This window comes from Diabrotica virgifera, chromosome 1 (assembly GCF_917563875.1).
Source record: "Diabrotica virgifera virgifera chromosome 1, PGI_DIABVI_V3a".
Classification (NCBI taxonomy): domain Eukaryota; kingdom Metazoa; phylum Arthropoda; class Insecta; order Coleoptera; family Chrysomelidae; genus Diabrotica; species Diabrotica virgifera.
In genome coordinates, this window is record NC_065443.1 from 151,783,515 (window position 1) to 151,803,585 (window position 20,071).

At 33.4% G+C, this 20,071-nt stretch overlaps 1 protein-coding gene across 2 annotated transcripts; it reads right to left on the reverse strand.

Annotated features, from left to right (window-relative positions):
• Positions 1–452: 452 nt before the first annotated feature.
• On the reverse strand, positions 453–19,444 carry LOC126881216 (uncharacterized). 2 transcript variants are annotated; one of them, XM_050645333.1, is made up of 2 exons: positions 18,771–19,444; positions 453–587 (listed from the first exon to the last, which is right to left on the reverse strand). In XM_050645333.1, the coding sequence occupies exons 1-2, from the start codon at positions 19,402–19,404 to the stop codon at positions 523–525; spliced, it is 699 nt and encodes a 232-aa protein (XP_050501290.1). In that variant the 5' UTR covers positions 19,405–19,444; the 3' UTR covers positions 453–522. The 2 variants fall into 2 exon arrangements, with proteins under 2 accessions (XP_050501290.1, XP_050501301.1); XM_050645344.1 differs by lacking the exon at positions 18,771–19,444 and adding an exon at positions 12,329–13,003.
• Between the last annotated feature and the right edge of the window lie 627 nt (positions 19,445–20,071).

A 20,071-nucleotide genomic window follows, 5' to 3' on the forward strand; every position in this document is an offset into this window, starting at 1 on the left:
AGGTATTATTCGCGATGAAAAACAAAGTAACTGACCTCTGGTGGAATAAATTTGAACTACTATAAGTGATATAAACAAACCAGAAAATTGTTGATTTGAATGGAATTTGGTCACTATTAAGAAATTTTTAGTATATTTCAGCATTATGAGTACATTAAAATATTTTAAATCAAATCGGTATTGTTCTGTTCCTCAATTGAATGTTTGTTATACCATTTATATCGACCATTTTCCTGCATTCGACCTGCCCTCTATATTCAGGCTTAATCGCGAATTGACACTAAAAATTTCCATTTCTTACTATTATTTGAACAGAAAAATTTGGAGCTGAAGTAATTTATATAAAATTAGGTGTATATAAAACATTTAAGTTGCGGCAATTTAATAATAGTGTACAAGCAATACAAGAATTTAATTTGCATTTAAAAGGTAAACTTGGTTAAAACAAACTATTTAGTTGAAATTATTTATTTAGAAACCTTAAAATATGTACTTCCAATTTTCCACCGGAATATTTCAATGTTAATCATCTCCTGTTCTAATATCTATGTTTGGTTTACTTCTTTCTGTGCTTTGACTTTCTCCATCTAAAATATAATTTTGTTTAGTAACAAGCCATTTAAAAAGACATAGAAGATAAATTTGTAAATATTTGTAAATTATATTTAAACTAATAAATAATAATGTTAATCGAAATATTACACGTTTATTAAGAACAAAAGAAACATGAATAAGAAAATACACTGGTAAATACATCATGAAAAGAATCAATTAGGTGATTTATGTATAATTCTTGATATATGCAGAAGCAGAATTTGGCTTCCCAGTCGCCAAATTGGGATTCAAATGAGGCAGAATCCGCTATGGGAAACTTTGGATTTGGTGAGAGAAATAAGAGAGGTATTCATAACAGGCTTCTTGACTTCTTACATCAGGAAAATCTCCTTGTAATGAACTAATTCTTTAGAAAGAAACTTCAGCGTAAGTGGACATGGAAGAGTCCGAAACAAAGAACAAATAATGGGATTGATTTCATAATATCAAATCGGAAAGATATTGTGGAGCATGTAACAGTATTGAATAAATTTTCAACAGGGAGTGACCATAGATTAATTAGACTTCGAGAATATCGGCATCAATGAAATGAAAAATAATATTATTCAAATATTAAAAGAAGCTGAAAAGAGATACTGTCCTTGTTCTGAAAACAATAACAAGAAATTAAGCCATAGCACAAAACATCTTCTAGAGGAAAGAAGAATACTTAGATAAAATCAAGATCATAACCAAAATGAACTAAGAATCTTGAATTAGAAAATTAAAAATGAAGTTAGAAAGGATCTCGAGACGATGCAATACGATGGAAATAACTAGAGTAATAGAAGAAAACAAAAGCTTGAAAGTACTCAGGCAGAACTCATTGGAAGAAGAAACATACACAAATTAAGAAGTGAAGAGGGGTAAATCATTGAGGATAGAGATTAAATTATGAACACTATAGAGAGTTTTTATAGACAACTATACAAAGAAGAGCAATGTAACCCAAGTGGATCATTACCAAAGATAATCAAACAGGGATCTGAAATTTTACCGGACGTAACACCCAATGAAGTTCAAAAGTCAGTGCAAGAAATGCACTAAAATCCCCCGGAGGCGATAAAATAGTGGCAAATGCCTTGAAAGTGTCTATAAAACGATTATGGCAGGTCCTTGCCAAACTATGCACTAGATATCTGCAGGAAGCAATAACACCATCTCAGTGGCATAACGCAGAAATTATCATACTTAATAAAAAAGGTGATGCTACCGACCTCAGACATTACAGGTCCAAAAGTCTACTTTCCCATATTTATTAACTATTTACAAATATAATTACAAAACGACTAGAAAATAAATTGGAATTTTATCAGCCCATAGAACAGGCGGGTTTTAGAAAAGGCTATGGAACAAACGATCACCTATGTAAGATTCCTAGGGGAAGCTATGGTAGTCCACCATAATCGGTTGGCGCCGTTCGAGGGAGACCACGACGTAGATGAAGAAGTGGAAGTGAACCAAGTCCGCGAAGTACCTGACCTCACGTTTGAGGAGTTCATGGGGGCCTATGGAGGTACCGGTAAAGCGAGATATGGTTTTACCCCTGAAGAAAAGCAAGATCTACTCGCAATCCCCGATGACTACTCACTGGCCCATACTATCCCGACCAGTATTAAAGACGCACGAGTGTTGTCGTCCGCCTTCCGAAGGAATTTTGGTCGAGTAGCAAAACTTCAATGCCAATTCCCAGCTCCTGGCAAAGCATTTTGTGCAAAGCGTTTTTCAGTACTTTGTGAAAGACAGACCTGGATGGGGAAGTCCTTAACCCCAACACGGCGCGTCCTAATGGCTGATAGGGAACGTTCCTGTAGATATACAGGACAGATACGAATAAGGCTTCGCCAAATAAGTACCGGCGGATCAACTGAGGACATGACACAGGACAGAAGCTGTGTCATTAGTGGCTCGCGGCCAAGGAATACAATTCCTAACAGGTGCGGTGCCACAAAGTCGCAGGCGACAATCAAATAATGATTTAACCGGCTGCGATACTGCGAACCTAAACCTAAATAAAAACCGAATGTGCGCCGGTATAAGCAATCAACCGTTACTAGGAGGTACGGAAGGGCACTCTATTGTCCTGGGGTTGAGAAATCGGCCCCGAAGGCGGATGAGCTGAAAATTCAGTCAACGGCAGTGGAATCAGGAAAGCAACGGGAAACTACTTGATTATAACTTCCCTAGTAACTCATGATGACAGATATTGATAATGTAAATATATTTACTAATCATGGGACTCGGAATCCAAGATTCGGCGTGGGAAACAGCAGGGTTTCCTCAGTCGTCAGCAAGCGAATTCCCTGTAATTCATCAAATTTGGTAAAAGATAAGGAATGTTTAATAGCGACTTGGAATATTACAAGTATGTTTAATCTGGAAAGATTCACAATACGATCAAGAAAATGCGAAGGTTAAATATAAATATCTTAGGTATAAGCGAGATGAGGTGGCCGGATTCTGGCCATATGACGATAGATAATTATGAAATTTACTACTCTGGTGAAAAAGGTCCGCAACATAGAAATGGTGTGGCATTTATTTTAGAACAAAATGTCGCAAAATCAGTAAAAAATATCGTGCTATACTCAGATAGATTAATAATGTTACAAATAAAAACAAATCGTACAGACTTAAACATCATTCAGGTATATGCACCTACACAACAATATGACGATGAAGTTGTCGAAAGCTTTTATTCAGATCTAGACTATTTATTATCACTCACAGGAAGCCAAGATATAAACATTGTATTGGGGGATTTTAATGCCAAGGTTGGAAGAGGTAGTGAAGAAGATATCGTTGGCAAGTTTGGTTTAGGAATGAGAAACGACCATGGAGATAGAATGATTAGATTTTGTGTAGAAAAACAATTATTAATATCCAACACTTTTTTTGACTTGCCTAAGCGACGAATTTAGACCTGGAAATCTCCTATGGATACTTGTGGAAGAATAGTAAGAAATCAAATTGATTATATCTGTATATCAAAAAGATATAGAAATGCTATCTTATCCTCCAAAACATATCCAGGAGCGGATTTACCCTCCAACTACAACTTACTAGCAGCTAAAGTATTACTTAAATTTAAAAAGATTAAAAAACCCAAAATATCTCCTAGGATCAGCAAAGATAAACTTTCAAATGCGGAAGTGAAAGAAATAGTAACCGATAAATTAGAAGATCAGTTTCAGAAATTGGGAAATAAAAATTCAGAAGAACAATTATGGGAGTCATGCAAATAAACATTGGAAAAAGTCCAAGAAGACCATCTAATGGAAAATCAGCGTAGGAATAAGCAACAGTGGATGACAGAAGATATATTGAATTTAATGGATGCAAGAAGAAAATATAAGAATGCTAATCTGACAGAATACAAAAAGCTAAACAGTATGATTCGAAGAAAAATAAGATCAGCTAAATCAGAGTGGCATAAACAACAATGTAAAGAAATTGAGAACTACGAGCGTATCTATGACGCATTTAATATGCACAAAAAACTGAAAGAAGTTGCAGGACTGAATAAAAAATGTAATCTTCCACTAATCGAAGATAAAAACGGAAAAATTATAATCGATATCGAAGGTTAACTAATACGATGGACATAATATATAAAGGAATTATTCGATGATGAAAGAAGCGAACTAGAAACGCTAGATGACATGAGCGGTCCTCCAATAACTAGGGAAGAAGTGCAATACGCTATAAAGAACGCAAAAAACGGCAAGGCGATCGGACCAGATGGGATTTACGTAGAAACGCTAAAGCTTTTAGGTACCGATGGCATTAAGATACTTACGAAATTATTCAACTTAATCTACGAAAGCGGAAAAATTCCTAAAGATTGGCTTAAATCCTCATTTGTTGTACTACCAAAAAAACACAGAGCCACAAAATGCAGTGACTATCGCACCATCAGCCTAATGAATCACGTATTGAAAACTTTTCTCAGAATAATTCATCAAAGAACATATAGAAAAATTGAGGAAAGAATCTCAAGTACTCAATTCGGTTTTCGCTGTGGCCTTGGAACGCGTGATGCACTATTCGCAACCCAAGTTTTAATTCAAAGATGCAGAGATGTAAATCATGACGTTTTCATGTGCGCGATTGATTTTGAAAGGGCCTTTGATAAAGTTCGCCATGAAAAAATACTACATATTCTCAAAACTGCTGGTCTGGACGGTAGGGACATTAGAATAATCGCAAATTTGTATTGGGGCCAGGCTGCATGTGTTGGGAATCAGTGCTCTGAAGAAGTAAAAATCAAGCGTGGAGTTCGACAAGGCTGTATATTGTCACCAATGTTGTTTAATCTTTACGCTGAAACAATCTTAAATGAAGTGTTGGAAAACGCAAAACAGGGAATACTCATTAATGGTATGCTTATGAACAATATCAGATACGCAGATGACACCTTGTTACTGACAGGATCAATTGAACATCTTCAAGCGTTATTGAAGCGAATGGTGGCATTTTGCGCGATATATGGACTCAAACTCAACGCAAGAAAAACAAAGTTTATGGTTATTAGTAAACAGGCAGCCGTAAATAATAATAACTATAACGTAACTATCGGTAATGACTCAATTGAACGAGTAAGTAATATTGTATATCTGGGTACTCATATTAATGCAAGCTGGAACCCTAGTACAGAAATAAAAAGTAGAATTGCCAAAGCAAGAACAAGTTTTATGAAATATAAGGAAATCCTGTGCAGTCATGATCTAAATTTGGAACTTCGCATAAGAATGGTTCGATGTTATATATTTCCAGTACTATTTTACGGGGTTGAAGCATGGACCCTGACAGAATCGCTTTTAAAAAACCTAGAAGCATTTGAGATGTGGGTCTACCGCCGTATTCTGAAGATCAGTTGGGTAGAAAGAGTCACAAACGAAAGGGTTTTGTAACGTTTGAATAAAAGTTGCGAAGTAGTGAACACGGTTAAAAGGCGCAAATTGGAATACTTTGGTCATATAATGCGTCACCCAGAAAAATATGACATACTTCACCTTGCCATGCAAGGTAAAATAATGGGAAAAAGAAGTGTGGGCCGCCGTACAACTTCTTGGCTTAAAAACCTACGCCAATGGTTTGGGAAAACTAGCACTGAACTATTTCGTGCGGCTGTAAATAAGTCAATGATTGTTAATATGCTGGGCAGCATGAGAGCCAACGATCGACAAACGGTCTCGGCACCTTAAGAAGAAGAAGGCAAAGCATTGTAACTCCAAGATGCATCACGTTACCTTTTCGATCTGGTAACAAAAGGCACTGTCCATGACCAACCTGCCTACCAAGATGTATGGGATGCATTAATTCAATTGAGAGAGCACGTGTTGGAGTCCGACGTGTAAAGCCATGCCAAAGTTAGAATGCCGCCAATTAGATTGGAGGGTTGTCCGTAATATGGTGGAAGAAATATTTAAAAACACCGAGGTCCAGGTTAGTCTCTGTTGCAATCCGAATAGTTACTGGTGCAGATCAAAAACCGTTACTTGTCACTTTTATACAACTGGGGTTATAACAGAGGGTCCAGTTGCCGATACTATCATCCAGTTCCCGTCCTGACCAGGTTCCAGGAGGAAGCATCTTTTAAGGAGGAGGCAATGTTATGCTAGCCCCCTAATTCAATTAGGCGCCAGATCGAATTTATTTATTTGACCAACATAGTTGGTCGACCAACATAGTACCTGTCTGCCGAACATTCGTGATCTCGCGAGTTCCAATATCTTTTAAGGAAGTGTGGCGTCACAAAGCGTTGTTCGATGGACCTTCTCGACTATTCCAGTAGCGGATCCAAATAATATAGATATACATTTTAGGTTTGGACGTATTCAGTGTGTTGTTTAACATTGTCGTCCTGGCTGATTGACATATATACTTGTCGTCGCGATTCATGAAATATATGTAACGGGAACGGTGTTTTGAAATGTAATTTAAAATATTAACTAAATTAGCTATTGCGTATTAGAATAGATAAATCAAAGTCAATGTTGTAATAATTAGTGTAAAAAAAATCAGTAAAGTCACTCACGCGTAACAGTACTTTACAGAATTGATGGACTATTTAGTCGGCCTCGGGAATGTTTTAAAGTTATAAAAAAATTTTTGGCTTATAAACAAATAGAATATCTCGGCAATTATTAAATTAAATTAAATTAAATTAAGAAAACACTACTGGAAAGGAAGCGGCAGAACGCTTCTTCTAAAAGAGAAAAAGTTTAATTGCGATTCCTGAGATAAAACCTCGTCAAAGTTGACCGGCATGTGCGACAAAGTTATAAACAATAGAATGGTAATTTTCGAACCTTTTTATTTCGGTCCTCTTTCTACATACAAATTTTCATATCTTCAAGAGACTCATAAGTCATAACATATTATAATAATAAAAACCGTATTACGCTTGAAAAATGCCAAAAATACTAAAATCTCAAACACAAATTAGGTTGAAGAAAATAGAATCTCAAAGTTAAAAATCGGTATAGGTTAAAAAAATGTATTTTCTCTGCTTCCAATGGAGCAATTTTCTTCATTTTAACTCAAGTAGAGACCCCTAACTAACGCACTAGTAAATGCGAAAGATCGTTTGGTTTTGTTATAATAAATTAAATTATATATTATAACAAAAGGTTTTAATTTATTGAACAGAGATTTTTTATATAATTATACAGCTTTCAAATGAGAATAATATTTTGATAGTTAAAGGGTAAACGGGTGGTAAGTTTTTCTAAAAATAATATATTAAAATCTTCGGAGTTACAGAGCAATAATTGAAAAAAAAACACGATTTCGGAGCTATAATTTGTTTATTAAAAATAGCACACTATCTGCGGACCTTGTATATCTACATATATTATTAATGTATAGTACAATCGTAAGATTCGATCCCAGCAATAAAATTGCTGGTAAATAACTTTTCCCAAAAATGGCGTATTTTCTGGTTAACTGCCGAGGCTGTTAAGCCAAAATTAAAAAGGTAGGAATTAGGAGATAAGCTCCACTACAGGGATTTATCAGCGGGTTTAATGCCAGCGGGCCAGACAAGCGACAATTTACGGCGCCGTAAGAGCAGTAAAATGAAACGCAAAAATGGGTCCCAAGGTGAGTGCAGTGGATGGCCAGACTGAGCTGTAAAATATCGCGCAGCAACATCGAACGGGCCATCTTTGGCGTCGTGTCATACACGAATGGACCTGGGTCCAAATTTGTAGCTCATCTATCCACAACAACCACCAAAACACTGTATTTACATCTCGCGACACGCCGTAATTTACATCCACTTCTGATCACTTCTGGCCATGCTTTTTACTGCAGCTTCATTTTACTTCGCTTACTGCTATTACAGCGCCGTAAATTATCGCTTGTCTGGCCGTAGCCTAAGTAAAAATTGAATTTATCTAGGTAATTTATTTTCGGTTAAAGGCTTTGGCCACACGGGCGATTTTTTACGGCGCCGTAAGAGCAGTAAGCGCCGTAAAATTACGCGGCAGTAAGCGGTGTAAAAAACATGGCCACACGTGGATGTAAATTGCGGCGTGTCGCGAGATGAAAATACAGGTTTTGGGTCGTTGTTTTGGCTAGATGAGCTGCTAGAAATTTCGTTCAGTACGCTGCATACTAGGTATCTTGGTGTTTATTTTTTGTTTCGTGCATTTTTTTAATCATGGACATTATTGATTTAACAATGGTTATATAGGCACTGCGCCGTCGGTAAATAAAATGAATTCGTCCCTTCGTTTGTGGCACGATGCCAGAGATGGGCCGGTTCGATGTTGCTGCGCGATATTTTACAGCTCAGTCTGGCCAGCTACTATTCTCAGCGTGAGACCCATTTTCGCGCTTATTTTTACGGCTCTTACGGTGCCGTAAAAAATCGCCCGTGTGGACAAAGCCTTAATATCACAAGGTAGTGAGAATAAATTGAAAATAATGCGATAACTTTTAGAAAACTTGTTGCCAATAGACTATTGTCGAATGGCAACAAGTTAGAAAAACAAACTGGAGCATCATTTTTGTATTTATTCTTACTGTCGTGTGCTATTCAAAAGATTATTTTTTGATACTCACATACAAAATTTTACTCTTTGTAAATAAACTTTCAGTGACATTTATCACAATTAATGTTTTACAACTTGTCAAAGTTAACACCATGAGCAGGTTTAGTAAATATTCGGAACGAGATACCAATAGAATATTAGTTAAAATTATTTAAAAAACAGTTTTATTCATGAAATAATCTCACTGGATTATAAGCGGGCTCTTAAATCTGCCGATTTATATTTAGACCAGGCGGATCTGTTTTGAGGTGGATGTGAGAGGTGGCATTCGGATTTTTGCAGATAAAGTTAGGTGACAACTTCAATAATTATAATTGACTTATGCTCCTTATCAAATATGCCCGGAACATTAATAAGAAAATTAAAATATTTAAAAATTTCGAACAATATCGATTTTTTTCTACTTTCTTTGCTTATAACTTTAAAACTATTCATTTTGGAACAAAGTCGTAGGGAAATAAAATAAAGATAATTAAATTTTATATAATAAACTACTGGTTAAAAAGTCTTAAATTATTACCCGTTCTGCAAAATAGCAATACATACAAAATAAGGAGTCAAAATAAGCCTGTTTTTGTTCAATGTTTTGCAACCACTTGGTTGCACTTAGAACTTTCATAATTCGTTTTGAAAATTCTTACAATATTCTTAAATACATTCTTAAATCGTTCACCACATTTCATTAAAATATACCTGATAGATTTTTTTAAAACGTTCTGAAGAAAAAGTAGACCATTTAGAAATTTGCTAATTTTTTTACATATAAAGAGGCTCTCTACCTATCTAATATACTTTACACTTTACAGAATTAAAATCAGAGTAATTAAGCGGCCTCAGCACTGTTTTAAAGTTATAAACAATGTTTTGGCTTATAAACAAATACAGTGAGGACGTTTAAGTTGGCATAAATTCATTTTCTCGAGAATAGGCGTCTCTGGAGAAAAATCCCGAAACAGGTCGATTTTTATTTTTAAATCCTAATTTTTTGGTATATATATCATACTAGTGACGTCATTTATCTGGGCGTGATGACGTAATCGATGATTTTTTAAATGAGAATAGGTGCCGTGTGACAGCTCAATCGAAAGGCTTTTCAATTTTGTATTCACTAATATAAACATTAACATAATTATTTATACAGGGCTTGAATTTAAAAAAAAATTTGAATTAAATTAATTCCAATATTTAGATTACGTCATAATCCCAGATGGATGACGTCACTAGTATGATATTTATTCCAAAAAATTATAATTTAAAAATAAAAATTGATCTGTTTCGGGATTTGTCTTCAGAGCCGCCCATTTTCAAGAAAATTAATGTATTCCAACACTTTGCCTTTCGATTGAGCTATCACACGGCACCTATTCTCATTTAAAAAATCATCGAATACGTCATCACACCCAGATAAATGACGTCACTAGTATGATATATATACACCAAAAAATTATGATTTAAAAATAAAAATCGACCTGTTTCGGGATTTTTCTCCAGAGACGCCTATTCTCGAGAAAATGAATTTATACCAACTTAAACGTCCTCACTGTATTTGTTTATAAGCCAAAACATTGTTTATAACTTTAAAACAGTGCTAAGGCCGCTTGAATAATCCGATTTTAATTCTGTAAAGTCTATTAGATAAGTAGAGAACCTCTTTATATGTAAAATAATTAGCAAACTTCTAAACGGTCTACTTTTTGTTCAGAGAGTTTATAAAAAAATTGAACTTTCTTAAAAAAATTTAGATTGCAAAATCATTATGCAAAAATCTATTAACTCGATTTTAATGAAATTTGGTGACGGTTTAAGTATATTGTAAGAAGTTTCTAAGCGAATTATGAAGGTTCTAACTGCAACCAAAGTGGTTGAAAAACATTGAATAAAAACAGTCTTTTTTGCCTTCTTATTCTCTATTTATTGGTATTTTACAGTAAGGGTAATAATTTAAAACATTTTAAACCAGTCGTATTTTATAAAAAATTCAATTATCTTTATTTTATTTTCCTACGTCTTTGTTCCAAAATGAATCGTTTTAAAGTTATAAGCAATGAAAGTAGAAAAAAAATGGATATTTTTCGAAATTTTTAAATATTTTAATTTTTTTATTAATGTTCCGTTTTTATTAATGTTATTTGAGGAGCCAATTATTAAGTCAATTATTATTGTTGAAGTTGTCACCTAACTTTATCTGCAAAAATCCGAATGCCATCTCGCACATCCAAAAATAGACGTTTTTTCACAGATCCGCCCTGGTCTAATTGCCCTCGTGACAATTTGATATTAGACAAAAGTTTATTTTGTCAAAACTAGAAGACTCGTTGTAATTAAACAGAAACAAATTACTTAAATTTCTTCTCAGTATAATAATGCCAGTAGATTATTCCCAGTATAATAATAATCTGATTGGACAGAATTAAACACGTGTTGAAAAATCTTACTACACAATTGGCAATTAAAATCATTAAAATAATCTGACAAATATTTTTCTCAGGTAAAGACTGTGCTAGCGAAGTACTGTCCTGTTGAATAATTCATATTGAAAAATTATTCAATGGCAAATTGTGTAAAGGTTTGTGTCCATACGAGGGTGCTCCGTGCTTGGTGTAGCTGCTCAAATGGATACGGTGTACGCTCCCCTACATACAAACCACAAACCAGTTGAATCGAAGAGGGTGAGCGCCGAGTGTGGATACGTATCTTAACCCTCCGTTACTCGCACACGGTGTTGTGTGAGACCGGCCATGTAAATAACTTCCTATAACTCTGATTGTAGGGGAGATTTTGAATTGCTGCTGCATATACCTCTTCAGTCGTCAGTTAACTGTGGGTGAAGTCCACGTGCAGTGTAAAAAAGGGTATAGTACTTTTATTATTAGGCAACACGGTGCGGTACACCGGGTGCGAGTATTTGTGCACCAATTTTTGTGTTTGGATCAGACATCGATAGTTTTAATTAGTAAGGTAATTTAAGATCTTTTTCTAATTTTTATGCTTATATATTTGTTTATTTATATTTAGATATGGATTACGAGAAGTAGAAGCAAATATTATTAAAATTATTTGAGGAAGTATCGACTGCCGAAGAAACGTATGAAGATTATGATAAACAAAGTTACTTTTGATTAAAGTAATATATTGTTGACACAAACGCATATCTACAAAATTATATGATCATATATTCATTGGATAAAATAATTATTTTACACAATTTTGCAAAAAATTTTTTTTTTTAATATTTCCGACCCATATTTTTGAACCCGGTCTTCAGCACCGTGCGCGAGTGTGCGATCACAAAAAATTGGCGCGAGTCACGGAAGGTTAAGAATCATATGCCAGAGTACTATATTAAAATCACAATGAAGATGCACTAGAAATAAACAAACCAAGACACATTTTATGTTGCGAGGAGTACTCCTGAATCATTATTTTGCAATGTATAAACTTTGTAAATCATTATTTGGGATAATCATGATTTGGGAGCGCTCCTTGTCTTGGTTTGTTTATCAATTTCTAGTGCATGTTTATTTTATGTTTGTATAAAAGGTTTCTAGAGAAATTGAGTACATAGTAAACGAAAAAGATTAAAGTAAGTAGTAAAAAACGCCAGATTCTTACTAATCTATACCATTGTATATCTACACACATTGGTCTAGTTATACAATGTCTATACTTACTGGGATCCTTTTTATCAGAAAAAATCAATTGATTAACCACTTCAGCATTTTGATCCTCTCTTTTAACTTCAACAGGTTTCTTCACTTTCTTGATATTCGATGGATCGTCATCACCAAAATATATTTGAATGTCCTTGTCACCGTTATCATTATTAGAATTAGTTTTATTTTTGGGTGAAATTTCAGTTACACTTTCATCTATATTGTTGATTATTGTAGTAGTATTTATATCCTCGCTTTCTGGTTTTATATGATCATTACTTTCAGATAAAGTTATACCCATAATTAATATTTCCTTTGGTTTCTTAGCAACACTACATGGATCAATAACATGGTTGTGGTGAAAAACCTTATCACCAACTTTGTGCAACCCGCATCTAAAATTTTGTATATCGGTTTTTACTTTATTTTGAACTGTTTTTACTGTGTTGACTGCAACATGTATTCCTTTTTCCACTACTGTGTGGGCACTATTTATGATCTTTTCAAAAAATGTTAATACACCACGTCTTGAACGTAAGTTAATATTGCTATGTTGGCCATTTTTATAAATGGTATGTGATTGCACTTCAAGTAACAGAACACTTAAAAACAAATATAAAAACACCGAGGGATTCATAACTGATTTTTGTAATTAACTGCACTGCCGAGTGTATTTTTTTATACTGAAAATGTGTTCTCGATATACCAAAGGTCGAAAGGGTAAACTGATATAAAAAATTCTTGGGAAGTAATTATCAAATATTAATTTACAATTTTGCTCATATTATATAAAAAAATCAGATGATTTTATTTTAATAAAATTTTTTATGATATATTTTTACACTATTTATAAACTTTATAATATCTCTTTAGTCCATTGAAATGTTACATTTCTAGGCCTTAGCTTGCATTTATTTTTTTAAAGTGTAGGGGGGTGAGAAGAAGTTTAAGGTTTAAGTTCAAGTTTGTGGGGTCGCCACCCTTGTCCCCCGGCTGCCACCTTGGAAAAAGTGTGCTAATGGTTTTAGTAAAAGTTGTTTAATTTTATTTATTTATCTAGGGTTTACAGCACTCCAAACTTGACCAGATTCTCAAATGCTCATAGAGATACAATAAAAGCAAAACGTTAGGCTTACTTTTCTATCTATATATGTATATTTTTTTTTATACAAATTATTATGATCTAAATCCCTATGCTATTATTAACCTATTTTTGACCCTTTTTTCCGCCATCTATGAGGTAGAGTTTGGAGACACGTTTTTTTGTGTGGTATCCCCAGTAGGCATATTCTACGGAGAATTTCTAGACAAAATAGTATTATTTATTATTATATTAAAAAAGGTCGATCATAGTTATTATTTTTCATTTTTTTTTTCGATGGTCCAGACTGCGACTCAAGATCTGAATCAATACAGGGTGTCCAGAAACTCTACCGACAAACGAAGACAGGAGATTCCTCAGATAATTTTAAGACAATTTAACCAAATTCACCTAGTCCAAAAATACTTCCTAAGGGAGCTAGAGCTCTTTGAAGATGGCGTCTTGTAATTAGTTTTCCTTATACCTCCAGAACGCTTTTAGTTAGAAAAACGAAAATTGGTATACCTATTTATCTTCCAGAGATAAATCGATTCCATCCATTGTGAATTTCTAGTACCAATCATAGGCGTCCGTTTTGGGTGGGGTAACGGTTATTTTATCGCATAACTTTTTTGTCTTTAACTTTTAAGCATTCGTGATACTGGATTATTAAATGGTGAGGTATTATAGTACTAAAAGGTACTCTTGCTTTATAAGTCGGTAGGACACACCGTTTTCTAGAAAAATCGATTTAAAAATTTTTAGTTTCCTGAATTTGAAAAAAAAAATGAAAAAAATTTTCACACAAAAATGGTGTATTTTACCAACTTAAAGCAAGAGTAACTTTTAGTATTAGAATACCTCATAATTTAATAATCTAGTGTCAAAAATTCTTAAAAATTAAAGACAAAAAAGTTATCCGATAAAATAACCGTTGACCTACTCAAAACGGACGCATATGACCGGTACTAGAAATTCGCATTAATGAAATCGATTCATCTCTGGAATATAAATATACGTACCAGTTTTAGTTTTTCTAAATAGTTTTTTTTAAATCTTTTTTTTTGATATTTAAAAAACGAAAAATTTTCAAATCGATTTTTCTAGAAAACGGTGTATCCTATCGACATAAAGTAAGACTACCTTTTAGTACTATAATACCTTACATTTTAATACTCCAAATCCAGACTCCAAAATGCTTAAAAATAAAAACAAAAAAGTTATGCGATAATATCTGTTGCCCTACCCAAAACGGACGCCTACGATCGGTACTAGAAATTTGCAATGGATGGAATCGATTTATCTCTGGAAGATAAATATGTGTACCAATTTTCGTTTTTTTTTTTTAAATAGAAGCGTTCTTGAGATATTTAAGAAAAACTAATTACCAGACGCCATCTTCAAATAGCTCTAGCTCCTTTAGGAAGCATTTGTTCGGACTAGATGAATTGGGTTAAATTGTCTTAAAATTATGTGAGGAATCTCCTGTTTTCGTTTGTTGGTAGAGTTTCTGGACACCCTGTATACGAGGTGAATTTTTGTGGTAAAGTTCATATTGTCCTTTTCATGAGCATTTTTCAGTGCGTAACAAATGATAGGAAAAAGGGTAAGTCCATGATAATACACATTTATGACATTTATTCTAACATGACATTTTAGTTAAATCTGACAGTTGTCACATTTTATTTTCAATTTGGAATAAAAACAAATCAAATGTGTTTCTTGCATTTATAAAATGGTATTTTCTTTGATTTGTGTAGTCTTATAAATTATACAGATTATATTTGTAATATTATTATATAATTAAAAAAAAATATTTTTTTATTATGGCGCCATCTATCGACAACTAGAATAACTAGAATAAATGTTATAAATGTCACCGACGAAATGTAATCACCGACGTGCCTTTTTTCTGTCACATACAATTTAATGCGTTAGAAAGAAATCGAAAAACTGTGACGCACTGAAAGATGATCATGAGAAAAAGAATACCAAACCCTTTTTTCAGTGCTTCATATTTTGTCGAATTCTCTCTATCGTGGTTATTATATATAGAACTCAGAAAATTATGTATTCGTAGAGGGATAGTTACAAACTTTCATAATGTCAAGGGATAAAATTACAATTGTCATTTTAGTTTAGTATATTTCGACATTTATATCGGTATGAACTATACAGTGATGAGCGCGCTAATAACCGGCAAAATAGCTCAAAAGATGGAAAACATAATACATTGCGAAACAAAAAGAGATGAAACTAGTGGAGGTGGAAATGTTCGTTATACACGTTTAAATTTTCGTTACATTACATAGTTTCCCACCTTTAACCGTATGTGACAGGAATATTTTACAGTCCGTCTAATTTACTTACCGTTGCACGTCATTATCTACGTTAGAGATCTAAGTTGACATTGTTGCCCAATTACAAAAAATTCTTGAATTCATTTTAAATCAAATACATCAAACAGTAAATATAATCAAACAAATACTTATAATAAAGAATATAAACAAATATGAAGTGTCATCACCGCAACTGTCAAATAAATGTTACCAATTTATGCCAAAATATCACCTCCGTTCGATTATAGTTACAGTGTATTCCGAACAAATGTGCTTCATAAAAACGCTTTATAATCCATTTATACAAATTAAATGAAACATATTATTGTGTATTTCTTTAAGTTAACATTAATAGAACTCTTTAAGTATTATTTCTACGCGTATATAACAAAATATGTCTAGTGGCTGTAATGCCAGTGTACTCGGCAAAGTGATTCTAAAAAAGAACACACCTACCGCCTAAATATTTCGTGTTGGTATTATGTGACGTCATGGGCTATGACGAGGATGACGTGCAACGGTAAGTAAATTAGATGGAGTATATAAAATTCTACTGTCACAGTGACAGTTGTCATACTCCTCTGATACGTCTAAAGGTGGGAAATTATGTAATGTAACGAAAATTTATACGTTTATAACGATCATTTCCATCACTGTATAATGTCACTCATCTTTCAATTAATTTTCTTCAATTAATGTTCATATGTACACGATATTACTGCAGCTTTCACCACCACAATGGAGGCAAACTATATAAAATATTCATGAAGATAGTAGCACAAACAAATTGGTGAACAAACTGGATAGTTACCAACCATGCGAACAGGCTAGGTTCCGCTCCGAATACGGAACAAATGATCATCAAAAAATTATTAAAATGCTAGTAGAAAATAATAAATAATCATTTTCGAAACAAGAGCCGTCTTATGTTAGTTAGTTCAGAGAGCGCCAAAAGCACTCTAACTAGTTTCAACCCTTCTTAGGGTTTCTTCAGAGGGTGCATATTTGACTATCTCTGAACCACTAAAATTCGGGCATCCAGCCTCGGTTCACAAACGAAATAACATGATGACATGGATGCAGTGGCGGCATCTGCTAAAGACGAACGAAAGTTTTACTTTTAATATTAATATTAGTACATTCTTCCACGGTTTTTGCTGTAAATTTTAAAGAGCCGCTTGGATTGACATGAAATTTGGCATACGCATAGCTAACATGTCGAAGAAGAAAAAGTCAATATGATCATTTTTCAACAAAATAACCACGTTTTTAGACGGTGCTTCGCAAATAACTCAAAACGTAAGCAGTTTGTCAAAAAAAAATATTCTTAGCCAAACTATAGCCTATCAAAAAGTGAAAGAAAAAAAAACGGAGTATATATTAGGTCTCTATACCTAGCAAAAGCAGAATTATAGCTAATGAAAAATGGGTTCATATTCGAAAAATTCCAAATAGAATAATTCCATGTGAAATATCCAAATATTGAAGCATTCTTGGGGAAAACACATTACAACTTTTTTAAAGTGTTTAAAAAAAGCTTTATTTCTGTTTTTATAAAAAAAAATCTAACATCAAATGTAAGCAAGTTACGCTCAAAATAAATTTGGTCCCTTTTGTTTTGGCAACAAAAATCAGGAAGATCACCCCCCAATTAGCAACTTAAATGAAATTAATCGTTACCACTTCACAAGTTACTTTACTTATGTTGTGTTTATATGATCTGTAAGTTTCATCTATTCAAAGTGCTTATTTTTGAAAAAATTTGGCTTTAAAATAAACTTTTTAAAAAATTTAATTTTGAAAACAATGCTTTTTCAAAATAACTTGAAAATTGTTGGATATACCAAAAATCTTAAACAATAAAAAAAGTCAGCTTTACTTTTCTGAATATTTTGTATCTTTTGTTTTTCTGTAAGACAAAAATTGGTTAAGATTCGGTGTTTCTAAATTTGCATACACTCGTGATAAGTGACTCGTTCAAGTCCTTTTAACTACAGTTCTTTCAAAAATAAGGACTTTGAACCCATGAAACTTACAGATCATATCAATACGTATGCGAGTGAAAAACTTGTGAAGTGGTAACAATTAAGTTCATTTGAAATGCTAATTAGGGGGTGATTTTCCCGATTTCTTACCAAGAAAAAAGGACCAACTTTATTTTGAGCGTAACTTGTTTACTTTTGATGCTAAATTTTTTTTTTTAAAACAAAAATAAACATTTTTCTAAACACTTTAAAAAAGTTAAAATGAGTTTTCCCCAAAAAAGTGCTTCGTTTTTTGGTTATGGCACGTTAAAATATTCGATTTGGAATTTGACGAATATGAACCTATATTTCATTAGCTATAACTCTGCTTCTACTAGGTATAGTGACCTAATATGTACACCATGTTTTTCACTTTTTTACGTTCTATATTTTTGATACGATTTTTTTCTCGACCAAATACTTACTTTTTGAGTTATTTGCGAAAAACCGTCTAAAAACGTGGTTATTTTGTAGAAAAATTAACATATTCACTCGCAAATAACTCGAAAAGTATTATTTTGGTGAAAAAACTTTATAGAACAAAAGTTGCTTAGAATTAGTCATTTTATCCATTTCCGGACTTATTTCGTACATATATTTTTCACCCCAAAAAGGGGGTGAACTCACCCCTAGGGCAAAAGCTAGCTCTCTTCACTTGCTAGCTATGTGGATGCCAAATTTAATGTTAATCCAAGCGGTTCTTTAAAATTTAGAGGTTTTGCAATATTTTACCTTTAAAGAACGTACTATATTAAGAACAAACTTTTATTAGAACTAACCTTCTGGTAAGACCATTCGTGGCTTCTAAAATTTGCAAGCCAACGAATCGCCGGGGCAAAAAGGCCGAGGGAGATCTATCAAGTTGCATCTCATTACCCGCCTGTCCAGCACGGTAAAATTCCAACAAAGATTAGTTCCTAATACTCAGAATAGGATAATAAATTGAGAACATTGTAAGTAAAAACAATTTAAGTGTGCGATTAAAAAATGCTACATTCTTACTAAGGTATACTTACTAGGATCCTTTTTTTCAGGAAAAAACAATTGATTAAACGCTTTAGCATTTTGATCTTCTCTGTTTACTTCAAATGGTTCATTCCCTTTCCTGATATATATTTTATAGTTCCCTTCAAAATATATTTTACTCTCACTGTCACCGTTATCATTAATTGAATTAGTTTTATCTTTGGGTGAAATTTCATTTACACTTTCATCGATATTGTTGTTTTTTATCTTTTTTATATCCTCGCTTTCAGGTTTTTTATGTATTGTGATGTGGTCAATATTTTCCGATGTATTTGTAGCTACAATAGTTAATTCATCTGATTCGTCACCAGCCGGGCATGGAGCAATAAGATGGTTGTGATGAAGAATCTTATCATTAACTTTATGCAACCTACATCTAAAAGTTTCTACACCAGTTTTCACTTTAGTTCCAACTGTTTTTACTGTATCAACTGCGACTTCAACATCATGTCTTGCTTTTTCCACTAGTGCGTTGGTACTATTTATCAACTTTTCCAATATTATGCCACGTCTTGAACGTAGGTTAGTGTTGCTAAACTGTCTATCCTTATAAATGGTATGTGCTTGCACTTCAAGTAACAAAATACACAAAAACAAAAAATATAAATACACTGGTGGATGCATATCTGATCTATGTAATAAACTGCACTGCCTAGTCTACTGGAATTGTATTCTTGATATATCAAAGGTCGAAAGGGTAAACTGATATAATTTTTTTTACAATTGTATTATTTTGCGCATATAAAACGAAAATAGAAGATGGCTTTAATAAATCTTTTAATACAATCAATCTTTAATTATTTATAAACTGTACCTATATCTATGCAGTTCAACGACTTTTTAATCAGGAAGAAAGTGAATCCAGTGGTTCATGAAGTTTTAGTTAAGTCTATTAACGAACGTGCGTTTTTAATATGCATATACAGGGTGTTTCTTTGGGAAAGTAATATAGATTAACTGTAAAAAGGGCGATTAACACTTAGGCGATTTCAAAAATCCCATAAGCCCTTTACATATGACCAGGGCTTATCAGAAAAATTGAGAAGGATACCTAGTAGTCGGAGAGATGGAAGCGGATTTTGCTCGTGATTGGTATTATGGACAAACTATAAGGGGGTTTGGTGGATTAGTCATGTACATGACTTTCCCATACATGCGGATAGCGGGGACTAGGGTAGTATAAGAAGTAAAAGTCGCGGTTTTTTTTGTTTTTTTTTTTGTGACGCTTGTGATCGAGATAGTGCACCAAAGTTTGCGAATAAGTAGGTCATTACTCATGACGTAATCAAGC